Source organism: Pseudopodoces humilis, chromosome 17, assembly GCF_049639895.1.
Source record: "Pseudopodoces humilis isolate 2021_Gansu_Grassland_sample_001 chromosome 17, ASM4963989v1, whole genome shotgun sequence".
In the NCBI taxonomy this organism is placed as follows: Eukaryota; Metazoa; Chordata; class Aves; order Passeriformes; family Paridae; genus Pseudopodoces; species Pseudopodoces humilis.
The window spans coordinates 1020710-1043157 of NC_142216.1; the positions used below are offsets into that span (position 1 = coordinate 1020710).

The 22448-nt window shown below is 50.2% G+C and overlaps 1 protein-coding gene across 2 annotated transcripts; it reads left to right on the plus strand.

Moving 5' to 3' along the window:
* Window positions 1–626: 626 nt before the first annotated feature.
* Window positions 627–14619, plus strand: SPRY4 (sprouty RTK signaling antagonist 4). 2 transcript variants are annotated; one of them, XR_015774055.1, is made up of 3 exons: window positions 627–784; window positions 10037–11901; window positions 13250–14619. XR_015774055.1 is itself a non-coding variant. In XM_088063793.1 (2 exons), the coding sequence occupies exon 2, from the start codon at window positions 10083–10085 to the stop codon at window positions 10974–10976; it is 894 nt and encodes a 297-aa protein (XP_087919919.1). In that variant the 5' UTR covers window positions 627–784; window positions 10037–10082; the 3' UTR covers window positions 10977–14619. The 2 variants fall into 2 exon arrangements, 1 of the variants encoding a protein (XP_087919919.1); XM_088063793.1 differs by having other exon boundaries at window positions 10037–14619.
* Window positions 14620–22448: the final 7829 nt, after the last annotated feature.

Consider the following 22448-nt stretch of genomic DNA (forward strand, 5'->3'; position numbering starts at 1 on the left):
CGGGCTGCACCTACAGCGCTCAGAGGGGTTGTGCTCGCATTTTCACCCAGATACTGCCCCGAGCCGCCAGGCACAGGGCACTGGTGCGGACGACGCTGCGGTGAGAGGAACGAGCCGCAGCTCTCAGCACCGAGCGCTACAGGAGAACCATTCCCATCGTTTCGCTCACGGTCACACACCCCGAAGCCGGGGATGGCCAGAACCTGGAGCCGAGCGTGCCCCTGTCCCCTCCCGGCTCCCGGCGAGAAGCGCTGCCCCCCGGATAGGGGCGGCTGGGGACGCCCGGGGGACCCTCCCGAGCGCTCCCCGGGATCGGGCCCGCAGGGCGGGGGGCTCGGCCGTGCCCCCCATCGTTACCTCCAGCCCCGGGCGGGGGGCGCGGTGCATGCGCAGCTGCCGCTGCCCTTCATTCATAAAAAAAAAAAAAAAAAAAAAGGGGGAAAAAAAAAAACCCACCCCGGGAGCCGCATCCGCGCTCCCCTCCAGCCCCCATTCATAAAAGGCAGCGGAGCATGCGCGGTGCCGCCGCGGTGCCCACCCATTCATAGAGTCGGGCGGCAGCGCATGCGCACGAGCGGCCGCTGCCCTCCCATTCATAAAATAGCCATTTTCCCAGGCAGGCGGGCGCAGCGCCGCGGCCGCCGCTGACAGCGCCGCGCTCGCAGGTCCCTGCCCGCAGCTCCAGCCGCTCCTGCCAGCATTCTCCCAGGTCCGGCCCCCTCCTCCGCCTCGCAGTTGGGATTAACTCGCCTATGGAGAGATGGTCTTAGCTGAATTATTGAAAGTAAGTACGAGATCGGTGCTTTGCGAGCAATCGTTAAATGTTTTAAGTAGAAAAAGCCAAGCCTGCTCCCCGAGGGAAAATCCTGCGCTCGTTCTAGATGTGTTCGGCTGCTCCTTACAGATCACTGATCATGAGCGTATTTCTGGCTATGACTTTTCTAACAGTGATTAGCTGTAATCATGTACAGTGGAGAGCTGCCTGGTGCTTCCCAGGCGAAAGGAGACTCGGCATTCTGGAGAAATATCCTGTTTCTTGCAGAATTTCCATTTGTGTCCCTGCGTCTCTGATTTCTACCCCTTTTCTGCGTTCTCCCATCAACATCTGCATTTGCTGTACATATATGGCAGGCAGGTTTCAGCACACTTGGGTCGGGTTCGTTTGAAGGCTTTTGCAGCAGAATAAGTGTTTTTTTTCTGCTGATGGGATGTCTTCTCCTTCATCCCTTCTTCCTTCCCCGAAAAGGAGCATAAATGCATGGTCACCTGGGCTGACAAGTCAGAATTGGATCTTTCTTGCTTTGGAATGGATTATCCGCATTTCCTCTCTTTTCCAAAGCCCTGTCTTGTGAGTGTCAAGTAGTTTTTAGCTGTCTCCATAATAGGACACTTCAGAAATCAGCCACTCGTGTGTCAGACCTTTCCTGCATGACCTTTGCTCTTCAGCATTTTATTTCACGCAAGTCTTTTTTGCATTTTTTTGGCCTCAGTGCCTTTTTCCATCACTGTTCTCCCCTGTCTTGCTGTACACTTGTTTTAAATCTGGATGGATGCTGTATTTCAAAAGCTAGATGAGTAATAAAAATGTGTACCTGGAATAACTTCATCCAATATATGAAATATTTTCTATATGGAGGAAAAACCTGTGCTGGCTGCTCCTTTCTACCAACTGCGTAGCAAAGATAAGCCAGGATTTTATTTTGTGGTACCAGTCCTGGCGTCACAGGAGAAAGACAAGCCTAGAGACGACATGTTCTGAAAATTCATTATCAGGAGGGGAATGGAAAAAGCAGAAAGGGGCATAGAAAAGGCACAAAGGTCTTAGAAGAAAGCAGGACTGGGAATGCAGACCTTGGAAATGGCAGTGCAAAGGAATATCACAGGGGAAAAGGCTTCCCTCTTTTACCTCCAGTTACCAAGGGTCTGATTTCTTCATTTCAGTCTTTTATGGCCCCAAGTTTTTCATTAAAGGGAGAAGGAGAGAACGAAAGAGAAAAGGAAAAGCATCCCTGCATTATCCAGAGTGGAAAAAGCACGTTCTAGATTCTTTAAAACTTCTCCAGCTGCTGCCTTTCCTCCATGCCATGCCAAGGGGACAGCATGGCAAGGAATTGCTGTTTAATTAGCTGAAGAGAAACGCAGCTTTCCCAATATTAAAGCTTCCCCTCTCTGCCTTTATTTTGGGTTAAAGAAGAAAGCTCCAATTTGTGCATGGAATCACAATGATCCCGATGACTGGCTTCCCCCTTGTCCATATAAAAATGAATGATAGCAGGAGGAGGGGTTGTTCTCAGTTATTGGAACCCCACTGGGGATGTCTCGTTGATAAATGTGCCCTTTTCCATGGGCTGCTGTGTTTTCCCTTGCTGGAAGGGACTCTATATTGGGATTATAAAATTAAAAGGACCATTTCTGAATACTGCAGTCCCTTTGAAATTCTCCATGAGGTATGTGCAGGGGAGAAATTACTTGTTCTCCTCCTGAAACAGCAAAACAAAAGCTGTTTTCCTGGAATCATGACTAATTCCTAGATCGTACTGGGAAATGCAAGGTCTCAAAAAGCAATTCCTACCCCCCCAAAAAAAATTCTGTTCTCAGACTTCGGTGAAATCAAATTCCCATCCCTTATAACGCTACAGCAATAATTAATAACCAGTTCTGACAGTTTTCAGAAAATTAAATGTGAGAGAAAAGAATCCATTCATCACAATCCTGTACAACTTCCCAGCTTCAGCCCAGTAGTAAAATCTGTGTTTTTATAGTTGCACAAGTGTTGTTTTTTTATCCTTTTTCAATGCAATACAATGTATTTCCCCAAGAAAATCTGCAATCCTTCTAATGAGGTTATCATTTAGTGCCATTAGCTTAACAGATCATATCTGAGCTTAGTTTTCTGACCTTAAAATAAATGTTTTTGTCCAGTTAAAGGCTTTGACTGAGAAATTCAAGTCCCCAGAGATCTGAATGCCAGTGGGCCAAAATGTGCTTTATTCACTCGCACCATAGGAACAGACTTCAGCTGGACAGAGACAGCTTCTTGGAAGTCTACAGGTCTCATTTCCCAGCTCCTGAATTTCCATGCTCTGGCAAGAATTTAGTGTCTCATTTTAAAAATGGCAGGTTTCCCTAATAAGCTTTCTAATTTTTTTCCTCCCTTGTTACTTGTAGAGAAGATTCTAGCTGGCCTTAGCTAGATAAGGCTGCTAAGGAGGGGGAATAAAAAGAGTGAATGTCAATATTTTGTTAATATTAATACACACTTTAGGGAAAAAATCTGGTTTTTTTCCCTTTTTTTGAAGCATTTACAGCTCGACTCAAAATCCAGACAGCCGAACTCAGTCTTAATGAACTCCAGCCTTATGAATAATTCTTAATCCCACATTAAAAACATGTGCTTGCTGCAAGGTCTCCTTTAACTACCCCTGAGTGTAGTCTTCCTCATTAAAAGCTTTAATTGAACCCTTTGGCTTGCACCAGGAGCAGTGTGTCCCTTGTCACTGATGGCAGGCCTGGACAAGAGGATGTCCTTAACCCCAGGCAAAGGCAGGGGCAGAATTTGTTCCCTTGTCTCCAGCTCCTCCTCTGCTGGGCCTTGGGGAGCAAATCCTTTATTGATCACTTGGGTGGGAGTGACCCCTGCTCTGTCCCCTCTGCATCCCTGCTCTGTCCCCTCTGCATCCCTGCTCTGTCCCCTCTGCATCCCTGCTCTGTCCCCTCTGCATCCCTGCTCTGTCCCCTCTGCATCCCTGCTCTGTCCCCTCTGCATCCCTGCTCTGTCCCCTCTGCATCCCTGTCCTGTCCCTCAGCTCTGCCCAGCACCTCCAGAGGAGCTGTTTAACCAGAGCGCCAGAGGAGCCAGGCTGTTCTGTCAGATCAGATCTGGCCCTGGCTGCCATCGACTCTGAGCTCTGTTGCCTTGCACAGGCCTTGCAGAGCATCTCCCCACCCTGGCATGAAACTGCTTCCAAGTGTGTTGCTTTCAATTATGATCGTTTCCTGTATTAGGACTAAATATTCCATGTTTTTCTTGTTTTCTTCCCCTTGCACTGTATTTTCAGAAACCTGTGTGTCCCATACAGCAAAGAAAATAAACCAGATTTCTGCAGTGCATTCACTGCACCTATTGCTGCCTCTGTGTCAGTGTTGAGTGACTGTCACAGCTCTTCCAGAGACTAATTCAGCTTTTGCTTTGATAATGGAGTCACGGCATGGATTGGGTTGGAAAGGACCTTAAAGCCCATCTCATTCCACCCCAGCCATGGCAGGGACACCTCCCACTGTCCCAGGCTGCTCCAAGCCCTGTCCAGCCTGGCCTTGGGCACTGCCAGGGATCCAGGGCAGCCACAGCTGCTCCGGGCACCCTGGAGGCCTCCCCACCTTCCCAGGGAACAATTCCTTCCTAAAATTAAATCTAATCCAGGTCTAGTGTCAGTAACCAAGAGAAGGTGTGATCCCTGTGCAGGTTCAGGTTCAGAGGTGTCTGGTGTGACCCAAAGCAGATCCCCAAATGAGCAGCTCAACTCTCACCCAGTCCCAGTGCAGGGCCCAGCCTTTCATCAGTCCACAGCAATTTCTCCATCCCTTCTTCACAAAAGCTTGTGATGCTTCAATAGTTGGAAAATTCTTGGAAACCTGTGGTTGAAAATTCATGTTGAAGTATCAAATTTGCTTTATTCTATTTACAGCTGGACTTGACAATCCTAAAGGTCTTTTCCAACCTCATCAATTCTATTACAGGAGGGTGGCTTTTCGTGCACCAGTGCTCTCCATGCCCCCAGCACCATTACAATTTGGATTTTGAAGATTTCTAATAAATGTAATGGTCCTAGAGGTGGCCAGCAGCCCCTGGCAAAGGTTCAGCAGCTCCCTGATGTCCCAGGGCACAGCCCAGGCTCCAGAAAGGAGCCACCAGCGGTGTCACAGGACCTGGGGAGGACAATCCAGTGCCAGCAGAAATCTCAGTTTGCTGAGGCTGGCAGACACAACAGAAGGGCCAGGCTGCTCGTGAGGTGCAATTAAGGTGTCATTAATTAGGGAGAGATAAATGACCCCTGATCTGGTGCACGCAGCTGACAAAGGACAGAAGGGTTTGGGGGCTGCCCCTGCCCACCCAGGGCTCTCTCAGCAAACACAGCCCCAGCTGCACCTTTGGGCCTTTTTGGTTTTCTGTGACATTTGAGATTCCCTTTAGACATTTCCATGGCAGCAGCTCATGTCCAAAAAGGCTTGGGCAAAACTGTGGGACCTTGTACCTGATGCTGGCAGCAGAGGAGGAGCTCCTGGCAGCTTTTCCCATTTTCCTGCTGACTGCAGTGGGGATGTGGCAGTCCCAGGTTGTCCAGGATTGCTTCCACATGGGACCCTCCTCTAGACTTAAGTCCCTTATTCTTGTTATTCTTTTATTACCACAAACATCTAGAATTAATGTTAAACATGTGAGAAAGAACTTATTAAAATTATTAACCAGTGGGTGACTGAGTTATGAGCATTACATATTTCTGTGCTCACTGGATGTTTAAGTCAAGATCCATTTTGTTTTTCAGTAACTGGAAGATTTGCTGTCCAACTCCACTCTGAAAATAAAGATATTAGAACCTTATTATTTCAAAACTTTTTCTGAAGACTAATGTTCTGAAGATTAATGAGTTTTCCTGAGGGTTTACATGACTTTCTCATGGAACTGCCTACAAGGACGTAGCTTTCTCTAAAGTGATGTAGGCAAATCCAAGATCCTATTAAACACAAAATGCCTTTTGTTTTAATTTCATCTGATTTCAAAATCCTACAAAACTTCTGAATCTGAAATAATACCAAAACACTTTACAATTACAGCTGGTTTCCTACAACTTTAGGACTTGGAATTACCCAGTACAACAGTAATTTTAAATTGGCCATATCTTGATGAAGAGATGGAACAAACACTGCAACACGTGTATGAACTTGACTTTTGAGTCCAATTTTACTCCCTTGGAAGGAAGTATATTTTGACTTGAAAATTGTATGTGGTGAGTGACTCCACAGTCATGGGGAAAGAGAGATGTTTCTCTACATGGGAGTTTGCTGCCTTGAAAAGAACTTCATTGTTTGCCTGTAAAGAATGAAAAATGCTCTATGTAAGAACAAAGTCATGAATTTTTTTTCCTGTTGTCTGCTTTAAGAAAATTATCTGTACAGTTGCAACCAGTGAATTTGTGCCTGTGTTAATGCTGTAATACATCTGCAATTACCTATGAACAAAAATTAATTAATTTTGTGTGCTGTATGGCTTTTTTTTCTCTATTGAAATGCAATTTGCAGTCAGGATTAGTGCAATGGACAACAAAGAGCCCTAAGGTTACCCCCCTCAGCTCTTGTCCTCTTTCAAGGTCTAAAGTTCTGCCAGGTTACCCCAAACATTAATTTTGATGTGGGATCTGGCTGGGATAAGCTTTATAAATTCAGTTTATAAGATCCCAGTGTTGCTGCTGAAGGCACTGCTCTCCTTGTGAGCAACACCCCTGGTGTGGGACGGGTTTTGGGGGGAGGTGAAGAAATGCTGCCCTGCCTCTGGGCACACATCAACCAGAACAGGTCAGGTTGTGATGTCTTGGAGGATCACCCAGGGAAGTCCCAAGGTCCCATCAGGCATCCAGGCAGGCACAGGAGCAGTGTGGCTCATGATTTCCCCCAGCACAAATCCTCAGCCCCAGCGCTGGGCTGGGCTCCTCTTTGCACTGTGTGCCCACACAGAAACCTCCCCTGTCCTGGGAGCAGCAGCAGCAGCCGAGGGAAAGGTGCTCAGAGCACACAGACAAACCCTGGAGCTGTGAGACATTGCCAAGGCTGTCACCCAGGGGAGAGGAGCCTCCTGGCACCACCCAGCTCCCTCCCAGCTCAGCACTCGAGGTGTTTGACCTGGATCTGTCACCAGCGATCCCACTGCACTGCTGGAAACTCTGGTGACAAGGCCAGCAGCAGCAATGCAGTCATGGTCCTTGGAAAATTCCAGAAATATCAGAAACATTGTTAAGAGTGGCATGAAAGGGGAGAGCAGCTGAGTGTGGAACCCCTCTGCCCAGGAGAGAGAGGGCAGGGCAGGGGATGAAGGACCAAAACCTGTCAGGATGCACATCTGTGGTGGTTTAAAGGTGGTCTCCAGAGCAGGGCTCTGGGAATTGGGAGAGCTGGGTCTCATTTGGTTGTTTTCCCTTCACAGGTTTTATCCACATAGATGCTGATATCTGCAGGGTCTTTGAGATCACCATGTCAGGCTTCCCTTCCCCTTGTCCTGCAGAAATAGTTTGTCTATTTATTAAAAAGGCAATTTGAAACTGTATTGCAGCAAAAAAAAAAGAGGATGGAAAACTTCTACCATCAACTCTCCTGCCATGTGGTGTTTAGTCCAGGGTCCCCCTCCTTTCTGTGGTAATTAACTGAAATCTTGATTAGCATTATCTCAGATAAGCCATCTTTGACATCTGCCTGCATGAGGCCCTGTCTGTGCACGGGGGTGTTTTAGGAGCAGCCTGGCTCTAATCCTTCCCCAAATTAAAGTGGTGACACCGTTTTTGTGTGGTGGCATCGCCGGCCCTGGGGCACTGCAGGGTTCATCTAAAGCCCGAGTGCCACCTCCAGGGGCTCCCAGCCGGTGCCACCAGCGCTGCAGAGCTCCCTGGATGTGCCACCCTGGTGCTGGGGACAGGCAGCACCAGCTCCACTCCACACACGCGCTGGCACGCAGGGTCAGTAATTAAAATCAATTAAATAATTAAAATAAATGCTTCTCCATGGATCCAGTGGGAATGTGGTGAATGCAGCAGATTCCTGAGAGCTGGTAACGAGTGGGAGAGAGCAGAGAGCCCTGGAGAGGCCAGCAAGGCTGGGCTGAGGAGGAGCAGACAGGCTCTAACACCCTGCAGCCCTGCCACCATTTCCTCCAGCTACCTTCCATCTAAGATCAGCTCTGCTGCACTTACTCTTGGCAGCCAAAACAGCTGCATCTCTCTCCTTAAAAAAACAAAAACAAAACAAAAAAACCCAGCGGAATCTAAGTCTCCCTGCAAATGTAACACGCAGCCGATACAGAACTGATGATTTTGCTAAACTCTGACTTGCAGCAAGTACTTTTTATATCATGACACTGGATTCTGATGCACAAAAGAAAATCAAGTTCTTTTCCCTCTGCACGCCCCACAGTTGTCAGAATCATTGCTTCTCTTTGTTTTTTACGTACAGTAACTAGGAAGAGATGCTTTATAAACTCTCTTGTTCCTCCAGTCAGGATGTCAATGAACTATGAATAATGAAATAAAATAAAAAAAAAATCCAAGTGAATGGCTAAGATCCAGCAGAGAATTTTAACTGGGGAAGAGAAGCAGCATAAGGGCTGCATGACAATAATCATCATTACTGCTAATAAAGCATTTCTTCCTGCTGGTGTGGTGCAGGGGACAAAGGGGGCCCGGATGCGGTGCCGGACCCGGCATGTGCCGATCTGCCCACGCTCCCTCCTGCTGATCCCGGGAGAACTGGAACTCTTCCAACCCCAAATGCCAAGTGATCCATCAAAGCAACGATTTACAAATGCAAGAGTGGGCTCTGGTGGCATTTCTCAGGGGGTAAAGATGGACTTCCCTTTCTTCTTCCAAGAACGCAGAATCAGTTCTCGCTCCCTTTTCTGAGGTGTCGCGTTCATTTTAGGGGAGATGGGCTCTTGCAGAGGTGCCCACACGTTTACACAAACACTTCTCACGCTTTATTTGGTTGAAGTTGGATGCAGTTTTTTCCTTTTTCCCACTGCTGTGATATTAAAGTCATAGAACCACAGAAGCATTTAGGTTGGAAAAGGCCTTTAGGATCATCGAGCCCAGCTGTTAAACCAGCGCTGCCAAGTCCAAACCTTTCACGCTGTTGGAGAAGGTTAATTTGTTTGTTGAACACAAACAACTGGCAATGCCTTAGGCTGTTCACTACTTCCTTTTTCTTGATACCAGCAGCTTTTCCCCTCCTGCGACCGAAGCTTTACTCACGCCTTCTTTCAACTGATCTCCAGCATTATTTTATTTATGAATAAAGGTCACCCCGTGAGGAAATGGCACATCTACTAGAAAACAATGTGCACTTTCTAAATTTGAACCGAGTCGTTTCCGTTCTTTGATTTAAGTTTAGTTACTTCCTGTGGTTTCTTGTCCTACGCCATTGCTGAATCTTTGGATTGACTCCAGGATAAATTGCACTCTTTCAATGAAATTAGAAACTGCGGCAGTGACGGCTCAGCCAGAGCGGCTGGTAAACAGCGCTTCAGCGGGATATCAGTGCCCTCCGTGGGCTGCAGCAGTGTGTGTGTCACACAGGTGACACAGTGTCACCTGTGTGAGGGGATGGAGCCAGCCTGAGCCATGTGGGTGCTCTCCTGGGAGCTGCACCCCAGGCTCCCACCCTGCTCTGGCACCAGACAAGATCCTGAGCGAGCGCTTCCCCTCCCGTGGGAGGGATAAAGGAGCCTTTGGAACCAGCGGCTCCTGATGGAGAGGGGACACCTCCTCACCAAAATCAGGCTGTCCTGCCAGAGGCAGGTCCTTGGTTAGCCAGGACAGGTGCTCAGCCCCACGCTCTGAAGCACCTTTGTAGCAGGCCACAGTCCTGAGTCAGGCTTTTTAGGGACCTGAGTCGATTGGGGAAGACCTTCAAAGTTTGGAGAAGTCATTTCAGGAAGTTTGCTGACAAAACCACAAGCGAATATACACCAGTAGCCCCAGGATGTGCTTTCCCTCCGTGAAACCATGACTGGGCTCTTCAGGAGCCTGCAGTGACCACAGCCCTCCCAGGGCTGGAGCGGCTATAGATGGCCAAAGTCAGGGAGGGGGACAGCAAAGGAGGAGTGAGGCACTTTGTACCTGAGTGCTTTGCCTCCCTCAGACACAAATTTACCTTACAGGACCTTCAGCGTAACAACCAGCCCCAGTAAGGAGCCGTTCTGGCCTGCAGCATACTGCAATAATGACACGCTCTCTCTCTTTCCCCCCCATCCCTTTTCTTTCCCCTTCCCTTCCCGCAGGACACTTGAGCACAGATTTTCCCCCAGTAGTCAGACTGATTTCTCCATGGAGCCCCGGATTCCTCACAACATCACCGTCGTCCCCAACTCTGTGATGGTGCAGCCCTTGCTGGACAGTCGGATCCCGTACGGGCGGCTGCAGCACCCGCTGACCATCCTGCCCATCGACCAGATGAAGACCACCCACATCGAGAACGACTACACCGACAACCCCAGCGCCTCCCAGCCGCCAGCCCAGAAGCGCCCCCGCGCCCCCCAGGAGCTGGGCTTGGGCAGCCAGCACCCGCAGCGCTGCGAGCAGGATGTCACCCACCCCTGGATCTCCTTCAGCGGGCGCCCCAGCTCCATCAGCAGCAGCAGCAGCACATCCTCAGACCAAAGGCTGCTGGACCACATGGCCCCGGTGCCCGTGGCAGAGCAATCGTCCCCCCGCGCCGTTCGCATCCAGCCCAAGGCCATCAACTGCAAACCCCTGGAGCTGAAGGGCCCCGCGCCTCAGGAGCTGGACAAGCACTTCCTGCTGTGCGAGGCCTGTGGGAAATGCAAGTGCAAGGAGTGCGCCCTGCCCCGGACTCTGCCGTCGTGCTGGGTGTGCAACCAGGAGTGTCTGTGCTCGGCGCAGAACCTGGTCAACTACTCCACCTGCATGTGCCTGGTCAAGGGCGTCTTCTACCACTGCACCAACGAGGACGACGAGGGCACCTGCGCCGACCACCCCTGCTCCTGCTCCCACTCCAACTGCTGCGCCCGCTGGTCCTTCATGAGCGCCCTGTCCCTGGTGCTGCCCTGCCTGCTCTGCTACCTGCCCGCCACCGGCTGCGTCAAGCTGTCCCAGAGATGCTACGACCAGGTGAGCCGGCCCGGATGCAGATGCAAAAACACAAACAGTGTCATTTGCAAGGCATTGCCCGAGAGCAAAGGGGCAGAAAAGCCCTTTTAATGGTCTGGGAGGACGGAGTTGGGAGGATGCTCCGCGGAGCAGGGTGGTGGTGGCTCTTTTTAATAACCTGTGTTCTGAGGAGAGCGTTAGCCTCTTGCCTTCGGAGAAAGCAGAAGCAACTATTTCCACAAACTGAAGCACTTTGGGTTATTCAGGGTTTTTGGAACTGGTCACAGTTTGAGTAGATGGGGCCAAAGGAGGAATGTTAATAATGCAGAGTGAAGGCTGCAAAGCCGTGTACATCGTGAAGTACAGCTGCTGGAAAACTCCCGGCTTGGACGGACGGCTGCTCACCAGGCCTGCACACCACAGGAACCATTAACTGCTCGCTTGGCAGGCACCGCCTCACAACCAATCCCCATCCCCAGCTGCAAAAAGCTGCTTTGAATTTGGATTCAGGGCGGGCTACTTGTTTCCTGCCTCCTTCCAAACCCCAGCTCGCTCCCCGCAGCCTGTTGAAGGTGATGGGGGAACTCTCTCCACCCTCCTTCCCTCCTAGGCACCACTCCAAGGGCTGGTTGCACACAAAGTACGTGTTTCCCAAAAGCTTTCTGCGTCCCTCAAAGATTTTTGGAGCAGAAGTGAAGCTACATTTCATTTGCTGAAGGCTCTTTTGCCCTTTGGGCGTTTCCCACCCGGCCCCACTGGTTTGGAACCCCTTTCTAAAGCAAGATGGTAGCAGGGCTGCTCTTCCCAGGAGGAATCGCAGCAGGATGTGTTCGGACAGTTGTGTCAACAGCGGGTTCTCCTGCCTGTAAGCTGATCCGTGGCATCAGGTTTCACTCCATGGAATATGAATTTTCCATCAGCAGGACAGCCCCGCTCCGGGAGGATGGAGGCCGATCCCGTTTCCCCCAGGCCCTCGCTCGCTCCCCGAGCAGAGGGGATGCAACTCAAGGGCGGGGTTTGTTTCTCTAAACCTCCGGTAAGAAGTCACACCAAGTGTACGATGCACATAGGTGTATTTTTCTAGGGATCTCAATCCAGTACCTCCTCCCCTCCTGGAACAAGCTCCTCTTTGCTCATTAAATATTAAGATTTGTTTTTGTCTTGGGGGTGAATGGCATTTGCTTGAAGTACAGCACATTCCCCCACCCCTATTGCTGCTGTTTGACTTTTGCCTCTTCTGTACAAAAGTGTCTTTTTAAGTGTAAAGAATGCTTTTAGTGTTTATTTTAGTGTTAACACACACTAGGGAAAGCCAGGGGAAGGAGGAGAGCGTAGTTAAAGAGTGGGCCCGTGGTTTCCAGCACGCAAATATTGGCTCTGTCCTTGCACTCATCCTGGGGCTGGTTCTGCTTTCCCCAGGATGTTGTAACCCCTCTCTCTTGACAACTACAAGGTGCTAAACAAGAACCTTGGTCCAAACATGCAACACTCTAATGAGTAGGTAGGTACTTGTTGCATGCAGAAAACTGACCTAGTGTCTCTTGGTGTTTTTAATGAGAGGAGATTTCCTCAGTAAATGCACAGCAGTGACAGTGAAATGTCATCTCTAATTAGATAAGCAATAGGCAGAGCTCATGTAGCATTTCCAGGAATCCCGTTGGCCTGGCTGCAACACGGCCGCGGGTCGGGGCTGGCAGGAACATCCTGATGGGACTCTGGTGTCTGAGTTTCAGAACTCAGCTCAGCTGGATGGCTTGGGGTTTAGCTCAGTTGAATTGTAGATATTTATTGAATGGGGGAGTTAAAAAAAACCAACAAACTTTTCTATTTATAACATTTGCTAGCATGTACATGCTGAATCACAGAAAAAAGGATGTACTGTCTGTTACCAGATACCAGCTCCTCTAGGGTAGCCTCGTGTGTGGGCACCAGGAAGCAGGTGGGGATCCAGAGCTGTATTTATTATCCTGCACAAATCTGAGGGGAAAAGATAAAAGGAAAACCGACCCCAAACTGGTGGAACTGTTGGTTGAATGTATAAGATGTATTTAATAAAAGAAATCATTTTCCTAAGATACAGGCAAGTTAGAAAAGGCAGCAGGAGAGGATTTGCTTGCTGCCCTCCTCTGTTGGGAGCACACATGTCCAAATGGCCTCCACCCACGGCTGCTTTGCCTTTTTGACCCTCTGTCCCTGGCGAATCTGTGCTGAAAACCCTCAGTGGCAGAGCCCATGGCTCGGTGCCTGGTCCCCGTGAGCAAAGGCACCGCTGGAATGGTGGTCCCTGTGCCAACCTACACTCGTGTACACACTCCCAGCAATCCCAGCCGGGTTTCCTCTCATTGTACATAGCTGTAAACTATTTCTCTGTTGGTTTGTTTCAGTACCTAAGCCCTGTAAGGCGATGATGCCGTGCTGGAGCCTGGCGGGCGTTGTGGATGTGTTAGAGCAGTGGTCAGTGTAGCAGTGACCCTCCCTGCTCCTCGGCTCCCGGCACTCTGCTCCGGCAGCTCCCAGCCCAGGGCAGGCCAGGGAGCTGCAGAGCCCTGGCTGGAGCTGGGGAAGGGCCAGGGCTCTGCCAGAGGGAGCAGCTCCATCGATAACGTCGGTGTTCCCGCTTTTCCCCATCCCAACAATTCCATCCCCACATTCCCTTTGAAGGTACTTGGGGCTCCTGCTGGCCCAGAGCTGCACCACGGGCACGGTGTCCTGTCACTGAGTGACCCTGTCACCTCCCTGTGACCCTGTCATTGTGTGACCCTGTCACCACCCTGTGACCCTGTCACCGTGTGACCCTGTCACTGTGACCCTGTCATTGTGTGACCCTGTCACCTCCCTGTGACCCTGTCATTGTGTGACCCTGTCACCACCCTGTGACCCTGTCACTGTGCGACCCTGTCACCACCCTGTGACCCTGTCACTGTGACCCTGTCACCGTGTGACCCTGTCACTGTCCGACCCTGTCACCACCCTGTGACCCTGTCACCGTGTGACCCTGTTACTGTGTGACCCTGTCACTGAGTGACCCTGTCACCACCCTGTGACCCTGTACTTGTGTGACCCTGTTACTGTGTGACCCTGTTACTGTGTGACCCTGTCACCACCCTGTGACCCTGTACTTGTGTGACCCTGTCACTGAGTGACCCTGTCACCGTGTGACCCTGTCACCGAGTGACCCTGTCACTGTGACCCTGTCACCGTGTGACCCTGTCACCGTGTCCCAGCCCCTCACAGGTCCCAGCCCCTGCTAACGAAGGGACAGTGGCTAACGAGCACAACCTCTGTGATGGCCATGGGGGCAGGAGGGCAGGGGAGCTGCCCCTGGGACAGGTGCCATGCTTTGCAGGAGGAGGATGGCAGGGCTCTGCTAATTGCTGCAGCCCTGCTTATTGCTGCAGCTCTGCTAATTGCTGCAGCCCTGCAAATTGCTGCAGCAGGTTCATGCCAGGGTTTGCCCCTGCCCTCACACCATGTCCCAGCCAGCAGGAAGGGGGGAGCTGAGGGTGCTGGCAGTGCCACACCGCATTCCCAGCAGGAGCAGAGCGGCCCCAAGAGACAAAGACACTGTCACCACTGCCCCGTGCCCGTGCCCAGCCAGTGCCAGGAGCAGGTCCCAGATTTGGTGCTCCCTGGACACCAGTTTTGCCACCCTGATGAGCCCTCACCCTTCCCAGCACTGGGTATTCCCTTCCCCTCCCATGCTCAGACACCCTGAGAAATATTTCCCCACCTCCTCTTACCCTGCCCTCACATGTACACCCTGAAAAGTTACCACAGAAGGTTTTTCTTTGTATAGAATATTTATTTTGAAGCTCTATTTTAATAGTATTTATTTTAGAAAGTCTACTATTGTAAGAGTTCTTCTGTTTGTGAAGAAAAACAAGTACTGATGAATGTACTGATCTAGAAATTATATATATATATATATAAATATATATTGTTAAATATATAAATGGCTGTTGTGGTTCTTTAAAAAAAAAATCCCAAGAATGTTTATAGCAATTACTCTAAAAATGCAAGCAGAGAGTAGCCCAGAATTGGTTATTTCATGCTCTGCCCAGGAACTCAGGGTGATGCTGGGGTTGCTCTGCCCATCAGGGGCTCATCAATTCATTATCCCTCAAATCCCTGCAGTGGGAAGAGGCCTCAGTGAGGAGTGCCCTGCTCTGTGAACAGGAGCAATCCTCTCCTTCCCTGCACCTCTAAATCCTGGAAGCCAGGCTGCTCCTCACATCCCTCACAGCGGCGAGGGCACGGACACTGAGGAGAGCCAAGAGCGGCCCCACCACGGGGGGGCTGTGCCAGCCCCATCCCTCAGAGCCTCCCTCAGCATTTCAGGGCCTCCCTCAGCATTTCAGGGCCTCCCTCAGCATTTCAGGGCCTCCCTCAGCATTTCAGGGCCTCCCTCAGCATTTCAGGGCCTCCCTCAGCATTTCAGGGCCTCCCTCAGCATTTCAGGGCCTCCCTCAGCATTTCAGAGCCTCCCTCAGCATTTCAGAGCCTCCCTCAGCATTTCAGAGCCTCCCTCAGCATTTCAGGGCCTCCCTCAGCATTTCAGGGCCTCCCTCAGCATTTCAGAGCCTCCCTCAGCATTTCAGGGCCTCCCTCAGCATTTCAGAGCCTCCCTCAGCATTTCAGGGCCTCCCTCAGCATTTCAGGGCCTCCCTCAGCATTTCAGAGCCTCCCTCAGCATTTCAGGGCCTCCCTCAGCATTTCAGAGCCTCCCTCAGCATTTCAGGGCCTCCCTCAGCATTTCAGAGCCTCCCTCAGCATTTCAGGGCCTCCCTCAGCATTTCAGAGCCTCTCCCATCTCCCCTTCCCTGTGCTGCCCACCCAGATCAGCCCCCCCGGGGCCGTGGGTGGGCGCAGAGCATCCTCCAGCCCTGGCACCCCAAGGTGCCCCCAGGCTCGGGGCAGCCAGGACTCTCCCACCTCCCTGGAAAAGGGCAAGGAGCTGTCAAGGAGCGACTCCCTGTGTCCCTGCCCAACCTCTGAGCCACATCCTGGGGCTCCCAGGCACCAGCACCCACCACCCTTCCTGCCCCCAGCTCCTCCTGTGTCACCAGCATCGCACCCCACTGCTAAAAATACAGGATCCGGGTTATTTTTCACCATTCCTGTTATTTATTTGCACACTCTGCAGAGCTGTGACTCACTGGAAGCTGTGCCATGTTTTGTGTCATCACAGAGGTAACCCGAGTGTGTTACCTGGCCTGAAATAATATTATTGAAACAATAATGTTGAATTAGTCAATGGATCAGATAAAGAGACAATAACTACACTGTGCAGATCACAACATCTGATGCCAACAAATTTGCAATAAGGAAAAGATACTGAATTTGTTATGCTGGGGGTGGATTTTCTTTTTTTTTTTTCTTTTTTAAACAAACAGGCTGAGCCAGGATGTATAAATTTAAATCAGAGTTTGGCAACACCAACTGATGTCTTGCACATAAAGCTTTAAAAATACCAACACAATGCTCATGTCTCTCTGCTGGAAGCCAACCAGAGCACTCTGCTTCATTTGAGCAGTAGATGTTAAAGCAATATTTTTTAGATCTATCAAAATTATCAGCTTTTTTTTTTATCCTTTTTTATATCATTTTCTGTTATTGACCCTCAAAGGAAACCAGCTCCAACTTCACAGGCTATAGAATGGTAGAGAGATGCAAGAGGTAAGAATACAACAGACTCCCCAGGCCCTAGAGCAAGCCCAGCTCTTGGATATCAGACCTGAAAGGGAATTTCTAGTGAATCAAAGCACCCTAAAAACACCCTAAATCCATGTATTCATTCTGAGAGAATGGGCAGAAATTATGAACTTGCAGAAATGAGTGACCAGATGGAGCAGGTTGCATCCCTCGATCCCTTTCAACCCAAACCATGCTGGGATTCCACAAAATGAGACAAACACCTATTTTTTAATTCCTTTTAAAACTATTTTTCTAAAATATCTGCTTAATAAACAGGATGAGATTTTCCCAAAGGTGTTATAAAAGAAAAGCCTTATGAAATCAGACCTGTCACTTCTTCTAAGCGCAGATAACTTGCAAGTTCCCATATGAAACAATCCTGGGTATGAAAAGTTCGTTGACACAACAACCTGTTCTTGGGGAGAAAAATAAGGGCACCTGTATAAATAGATCTTGTCCCATGAGAATCCACAAAGGAAAAATGTAAACACCTGAATCTTAGCATGTACACACAGATCAACTTCTGACCAACAAGAAAACTCTCAAAAAATTTGTGCTGCACGTGAGGTCTGTGAAAACTGCATGGAATGAGTTATGGGAATGAAGAATTGGCTTTTCTGCATGAAGAAAATGGAGCCTCAGGTGAATTATTACAACCTGCAAGAAACACCCTGGATGAGATGTGAGGTTTGTCAGCGCTGCCAGCGATGGGAGGAGGGGATGGGGAGAGCAAACAACGGGGCAGAGGCTGCACCCACCCTCAAAGGCAAACACTCTGATAATACAGCTCCACATGAAAAATACATTTTAACCAATTCAAATAAAAAAAAACCCTAACTTCTCCTGGCCTGGCAGCCCCGAGGTGGGTGTTCTGGCCAGGGAGTAGGACACATTCCTCCCTGGTGAGACACTTGTGCCAGAGCCAGGGGAGCAATGGAGAGATCCAGGGAGAGCAGAACAGCACAGGGAGCACAGGGAGCACAGGGACCTCCAGCACCGGGGGCCAGCAGGGTGGGACCCCCATGGCTCAACCCTGGGCCACCAGAGCATCCCCAGCACGCTGCTCAGTGATGCCCAAAACACCAACCTGCTCAAGCTTCTCCAGGAAAGGGATTTTCTTTCAATTCTTTGCAATTATACACATTTTCCCACTGTGTGCACAAACAGAGGCAGAGTGGGGTTTTTTGGTGTCCCTTAGCAAGCACCTCTGCTGTGTTTACATGGAAACAGGATAAGGGATTGGAGGACTGGGACTGGCCTGTCATTAGCAACAAAAAATAAAGGGTTATTAAAAGTCATCAAATCATGCTGGTGGCTGAGAAGTTTTTCTTTTATCTTCAGGGGTGCTGTCGTGGTGAGCATGGCTGGGAGATGCTGCAGGGCTCCCACGAGGGCACCACCTCCCACAGCACCACTTCCCAGTAATAAATAATTTCTCTCACTGGGATCAGCGGTGTGGGAATGGGGTGATGGAGGCTGAAGAGGGAGGGAGAGCCCCATTCCTGGCCAGACACAGAGCCAGCTCCTCTCAGGGCTCCACAGCAGCCAGGGGTGAAGTTTGGCCTCAGTGTGAGGGGCAGACAAATGGCCAGGACAGAGATAAATTGTCTTTGCACTTTGTTTTACTTCCTCCCCACAAAACCCCCCATGGGAGCACTGAGGCCCTGAGCTCCCACTCCAGCCCTGCTGAGCACTGTAAAACCTCAGGGATGTCCTCAGAGGGGGTTCCCACAAAGGGAAACCCTCCCTTTTCAGGAGAAGGAGGAAATGGCTGCAGAGGTCAAGGCAAAGCCTTTCAGCAGGGTCTCAGCCCTCCTCTTGCACCCACACAGCCTCGACAGGCTTTGGGACACAGCCACCCCAAACAGACCCCAGGGTCCAAGCTGGACACCAGGTTTTGAGGCACAAGAGGGGTGAAGAGGCTTCACAGAAGTTTCTGACCATGCCCAGGCCACCAGAGCCCATCACAGCTATGGACACCCAGCTAGAACCCAGCAAGGTTTCTGCTGCTGAAAGTAAATGGCAAATAAAAAACAACCAGCAAGCTGAGAAACATCAGCCAAAGGTGTGACTGGAGGAGATACTCAAAAGATGTTTATGAAAATAAATAAAATATAAAAAAGAAAAACCAAACCACAAACCTTTGTGTCTCCCTGGTACAAACAGTTACATTTATTTCACGTGGGCTCAGCAGCCCCCCAGCAGCAGCCTGGGCTGGATGAGGGCTCAGGACCAGAGTTCAGTCCCAGCACAGCCTGTTAAACCCAGAAAAGAGCCAGGAACCAGCCAGGATTTCAAGTTTCTAAGGTTTCTGATCTCTCTGCCAGGCTCTTACCACAGCAGCCTCCACCAGCAGCGAGGGACTGGGCAGGACTCAGCGCCCCCTGCTCCCTTCCCAGCCTGCAAACCCAAGCAAGGCTTGTGCTCCCAAGCACAAAGACACAGGAATTTCTCCATAAAAAGCCTAAAAAAATTACTCTTCAGTATTCCTGAGGAGAGGGAAGGCTGAGCCACGTACTTCCCATTAGCACCATAATTCTGCAGCTTCCATCGACATCTTCCTGCCCTTACAAGAGGGAATAAATAGAAGTTTCTGCATGAAGAAACTGTTATGAATAAACCATCCAGCCCCTTTCTGCTCAGATCCAGGTATGTTCGTGATTACAATGCCATTATGTAACCGGCTGTTCCTAATCACAACCGCGATATTCCCGGAGCTGGGGTGTTCTGCACCACATCCCTTTGCTCCAGGAATGGCACTGGAGCCTCCAGCCACGTGTGGAGCAGCAAAATCCTGTGCCCAGAAACAGAGCTGGCAGGGCAATGGTTCACGTTGTCCCTTTGGGGACATCACTGTGTCCCAAGAGATGCTGAAGAAGGAACAAATGAAAACTCCATCCTCATGGGGACAGTATTTAATTGCTTTCCATGGACAGGGTGAGCCATTCTCACAGATCCTCTGCTTCCTACAGGCTCTTTGGTCTAACACATCTAGAGTCCCACCAAAGCCAATTTTTCATCATCTTTCGTGTCTGAGGATGAGGAGTTTCTGTTTTCCTCAGCAGCAGCCCCATCCCACGGCTGCACCACGGCAAGCAGCTTCAAGGCTGGCACAAACCTGCTCTCCTGATATTCCTGTAAATTAGCCTTAGGAATACAACTAAATTTATTTTATTTTTTTTACAGAGGTGTCTATCCACTGCTAAGAACCCTCCAGCTGTACTGGGAGCTAGAACTAGACGGTCTTTAAAGTCCTTTCCAACCCCAACCATTCTGTTTGATTCCAGGATTTCACAGTGACTGAAGCACAGTGGGACTGGGTTAGTGTGAGCTATGGACAGGACAAATCCCAGCTCCCTGAGGAGCCTCTGTGCCTGCAGCTCCCTCTCCACAGAGGCAAGGAAGCATCAGGAAGCAGCTCCCACCTGCTTTCAGCAGGAGACAGTTCTGGCCACACAGCTCTGGACTGAATGGGAAGGTGGGAGTGCAAAATAAGACCAGAGAGGACTCAGTGTAGTGTGGAGTTTAAAAAAAAATGGTTTGGAAGGACCCCATGCTGCTGGGAAGCAATGGGATTTCCTGCTGCTCCCAAAACCAGGAGCAGAAAATGGGGTTTAGGGCTCCAGGGAGGCAGCAGTAGATCCTAACCATCCCTCCTCTGCAGGGCTGAACGCTGCAAAGGAAACCCAGAATGACAAACAATTGTAGGAACCTGAAAAGCCCAGTTCCTCTGGATTTCATGGGAAGTGCGATTTTCAGTCCTCTGACCTGTCTGTCTGAGGGGAAGTGGGCAATAAATAGCAGCTGGGTTGTTATCAAGAGGATGTGAGCTATTTATAAAAAATTCTTGGGCTTTTTGAACTCTGTTTAAAGAGGCAATATCCTTGGCTTGGGTAATTGGGGGACTGAAATGCTAAAGCAAACAGGATTGCTCAGCCACCTTGGGAAAGTTTAGTGCTTAATTGTGCTTCTGAATTTTTGAGCATATTTCAACAGCTGCACTGGAATTGTCCCCAGATCCTGAGGGGAGTAGGAAGAGGGCTTGGAGATCCCTGTGCAAGGCCACATCCAACCATCACTGCTCAGCAATCCCAGCAGCTGATGGCTACATGGCTTAACTCAAACTCCAGGCTGGACAAGGCTTGGAGGAACCTGGTCTAGTGGAATCCCCACGGCAGGGGAGTTGGAAATGGAGGATCTTGAAGGTCCCTTCCAACCCAAACCATTCCATGAGGAATTAAAAATACCTCAGGTGGATGAACTGCTCTGTCTGGAGAGGTTTCTGTGTGCCTCACAGGCAGGATTTAGCCATCCCCAGCTCTGAGGCAGGGTGGGTGCCAGCTCACACCCCCTGCAATAGCAAGGGGGGAGGTTTTGGTGGCATGGCAAGGGGAAAACAAAGACAAGGTGAAGCCAAAGTCCACACAGAAGCACTAAAGACCTCCTCGCTCGAGGAAACTCATGCCAGCCCTCTGACAAATGATTGGTTTTCACTAAATCAGGAAAAACAGCTGGAACCAGCACACAGAGAGCGCCCAACTTTCAGAGGGTTGTGCTGGGAGCACCGAGAGCCAGGTGGGGCACAGCCACCCTCTGAAGGACAGCTCACTGCCCAGGTCACACTGCCCATGGCAGCCTGACCCTCCCAGTGCCACAGGAGGGACGGATTTTGTGTCACTGGACTGGGGAGCTTTGGGCACAGCCCCTGGATCTGCTCCTGTGCAGGACATCCTGAGCCTCCTCCATGCAGAGCTGCAGCTGCCACACGCCAGGGAAGGGTCCCTCCTGCCCAGCCTCGCTGTCCCAGGGTCCTCATGGCAGGATGTGGCACCAAACACAGCCCTCAAGGGCTTCCACTGGCTGCTGTCTTATTTTTGTGAGCCCAGCCATCAGGCAGACAACATTGCTCCTGTGTGGGAACCACACACAAAGTGTCCTGACAAAATGATGGCATCGTCTAAAATACACAAACACGCTCAAAAGAAGGAAAACCATGAAATTAAGGATAACAAACAACAAAGAGAAGCTCATACACAGAATCTGTTAGTGTTTATGACTCACTGAGGCCTTCCTGTCTCCTCTTATAAATTGTGGGAATGCGCTGTGGTCCATCCTCTCCTTGAAAACCACCAAGGTGCTATTTTCCTCAGAGCCCAGGCCAGGGGTGCGGGGAGACACTGCACAAATGAAAGAATTTTTATATTTTTTTCCCCTTTTTCCTTCTTATATTTTTTCTTCAAAGTAGGAAACCAAATCTGAGGAGCAAATGCTGTGGGATGGGTAAACAGAGGCGAGTGCAGAAGCCTTGGGGATGAGATCATCGAGCGCCTTGGCCTGGCGCTGTTTTCTGACAGCAAAGGGCTTAACAATGGAATGGATGGGAAATGCCAGGAAAAGTTAAAGAGCTTTGGACACGAGGTCTTTATAAAAAAGCTCATTCTTTATTATTAACAAACAACTTCTCCCTGTCTTCCTTTGTTTCGCCCTTCAGCAAATGAGGATTTTCTCTCTCGAATTTAATTCTTTATCGTTTGGAAGCTCTCCCAGCGTGTTCTGCTGCACCAAGGCTGCCCCAGCAGGCCAGGATTGTGGGACACCAAGCTGCATCACCGCTGCATGATGTGCAAGGTGTCCCTGCCCATGGCACAGGGCAGCGCTGGACAGGCTTTGAGGTCCCTCCCAACCAACCCAATCTCCTCATCCCGTGACTCTGTGACAACCCTGAGCTGCCACCACCTCACAGCCAAGGTTTCCCTCCAGGCTGCTGGGGGTTTGCAGGAGGGCCAGTCCCACCCTGAGGAAAGGCCATCACCCCTCAGTGAGACAGAGCCTGTGCAAACCCTGCTGGAGCAGGAGGGAGGGATCCCACGCATCCCAGCTAAAACCGGA

Bases quoted from the DNA above. Each gene is read 5' to 3' on its own strand.
- SPRY4 (XM_088063793.1), top strand. From the start codon at position 10,083: ATGGAGCCCCGGATTCCTCACAACATCACCGTCGTCCCCAACTCTGTG.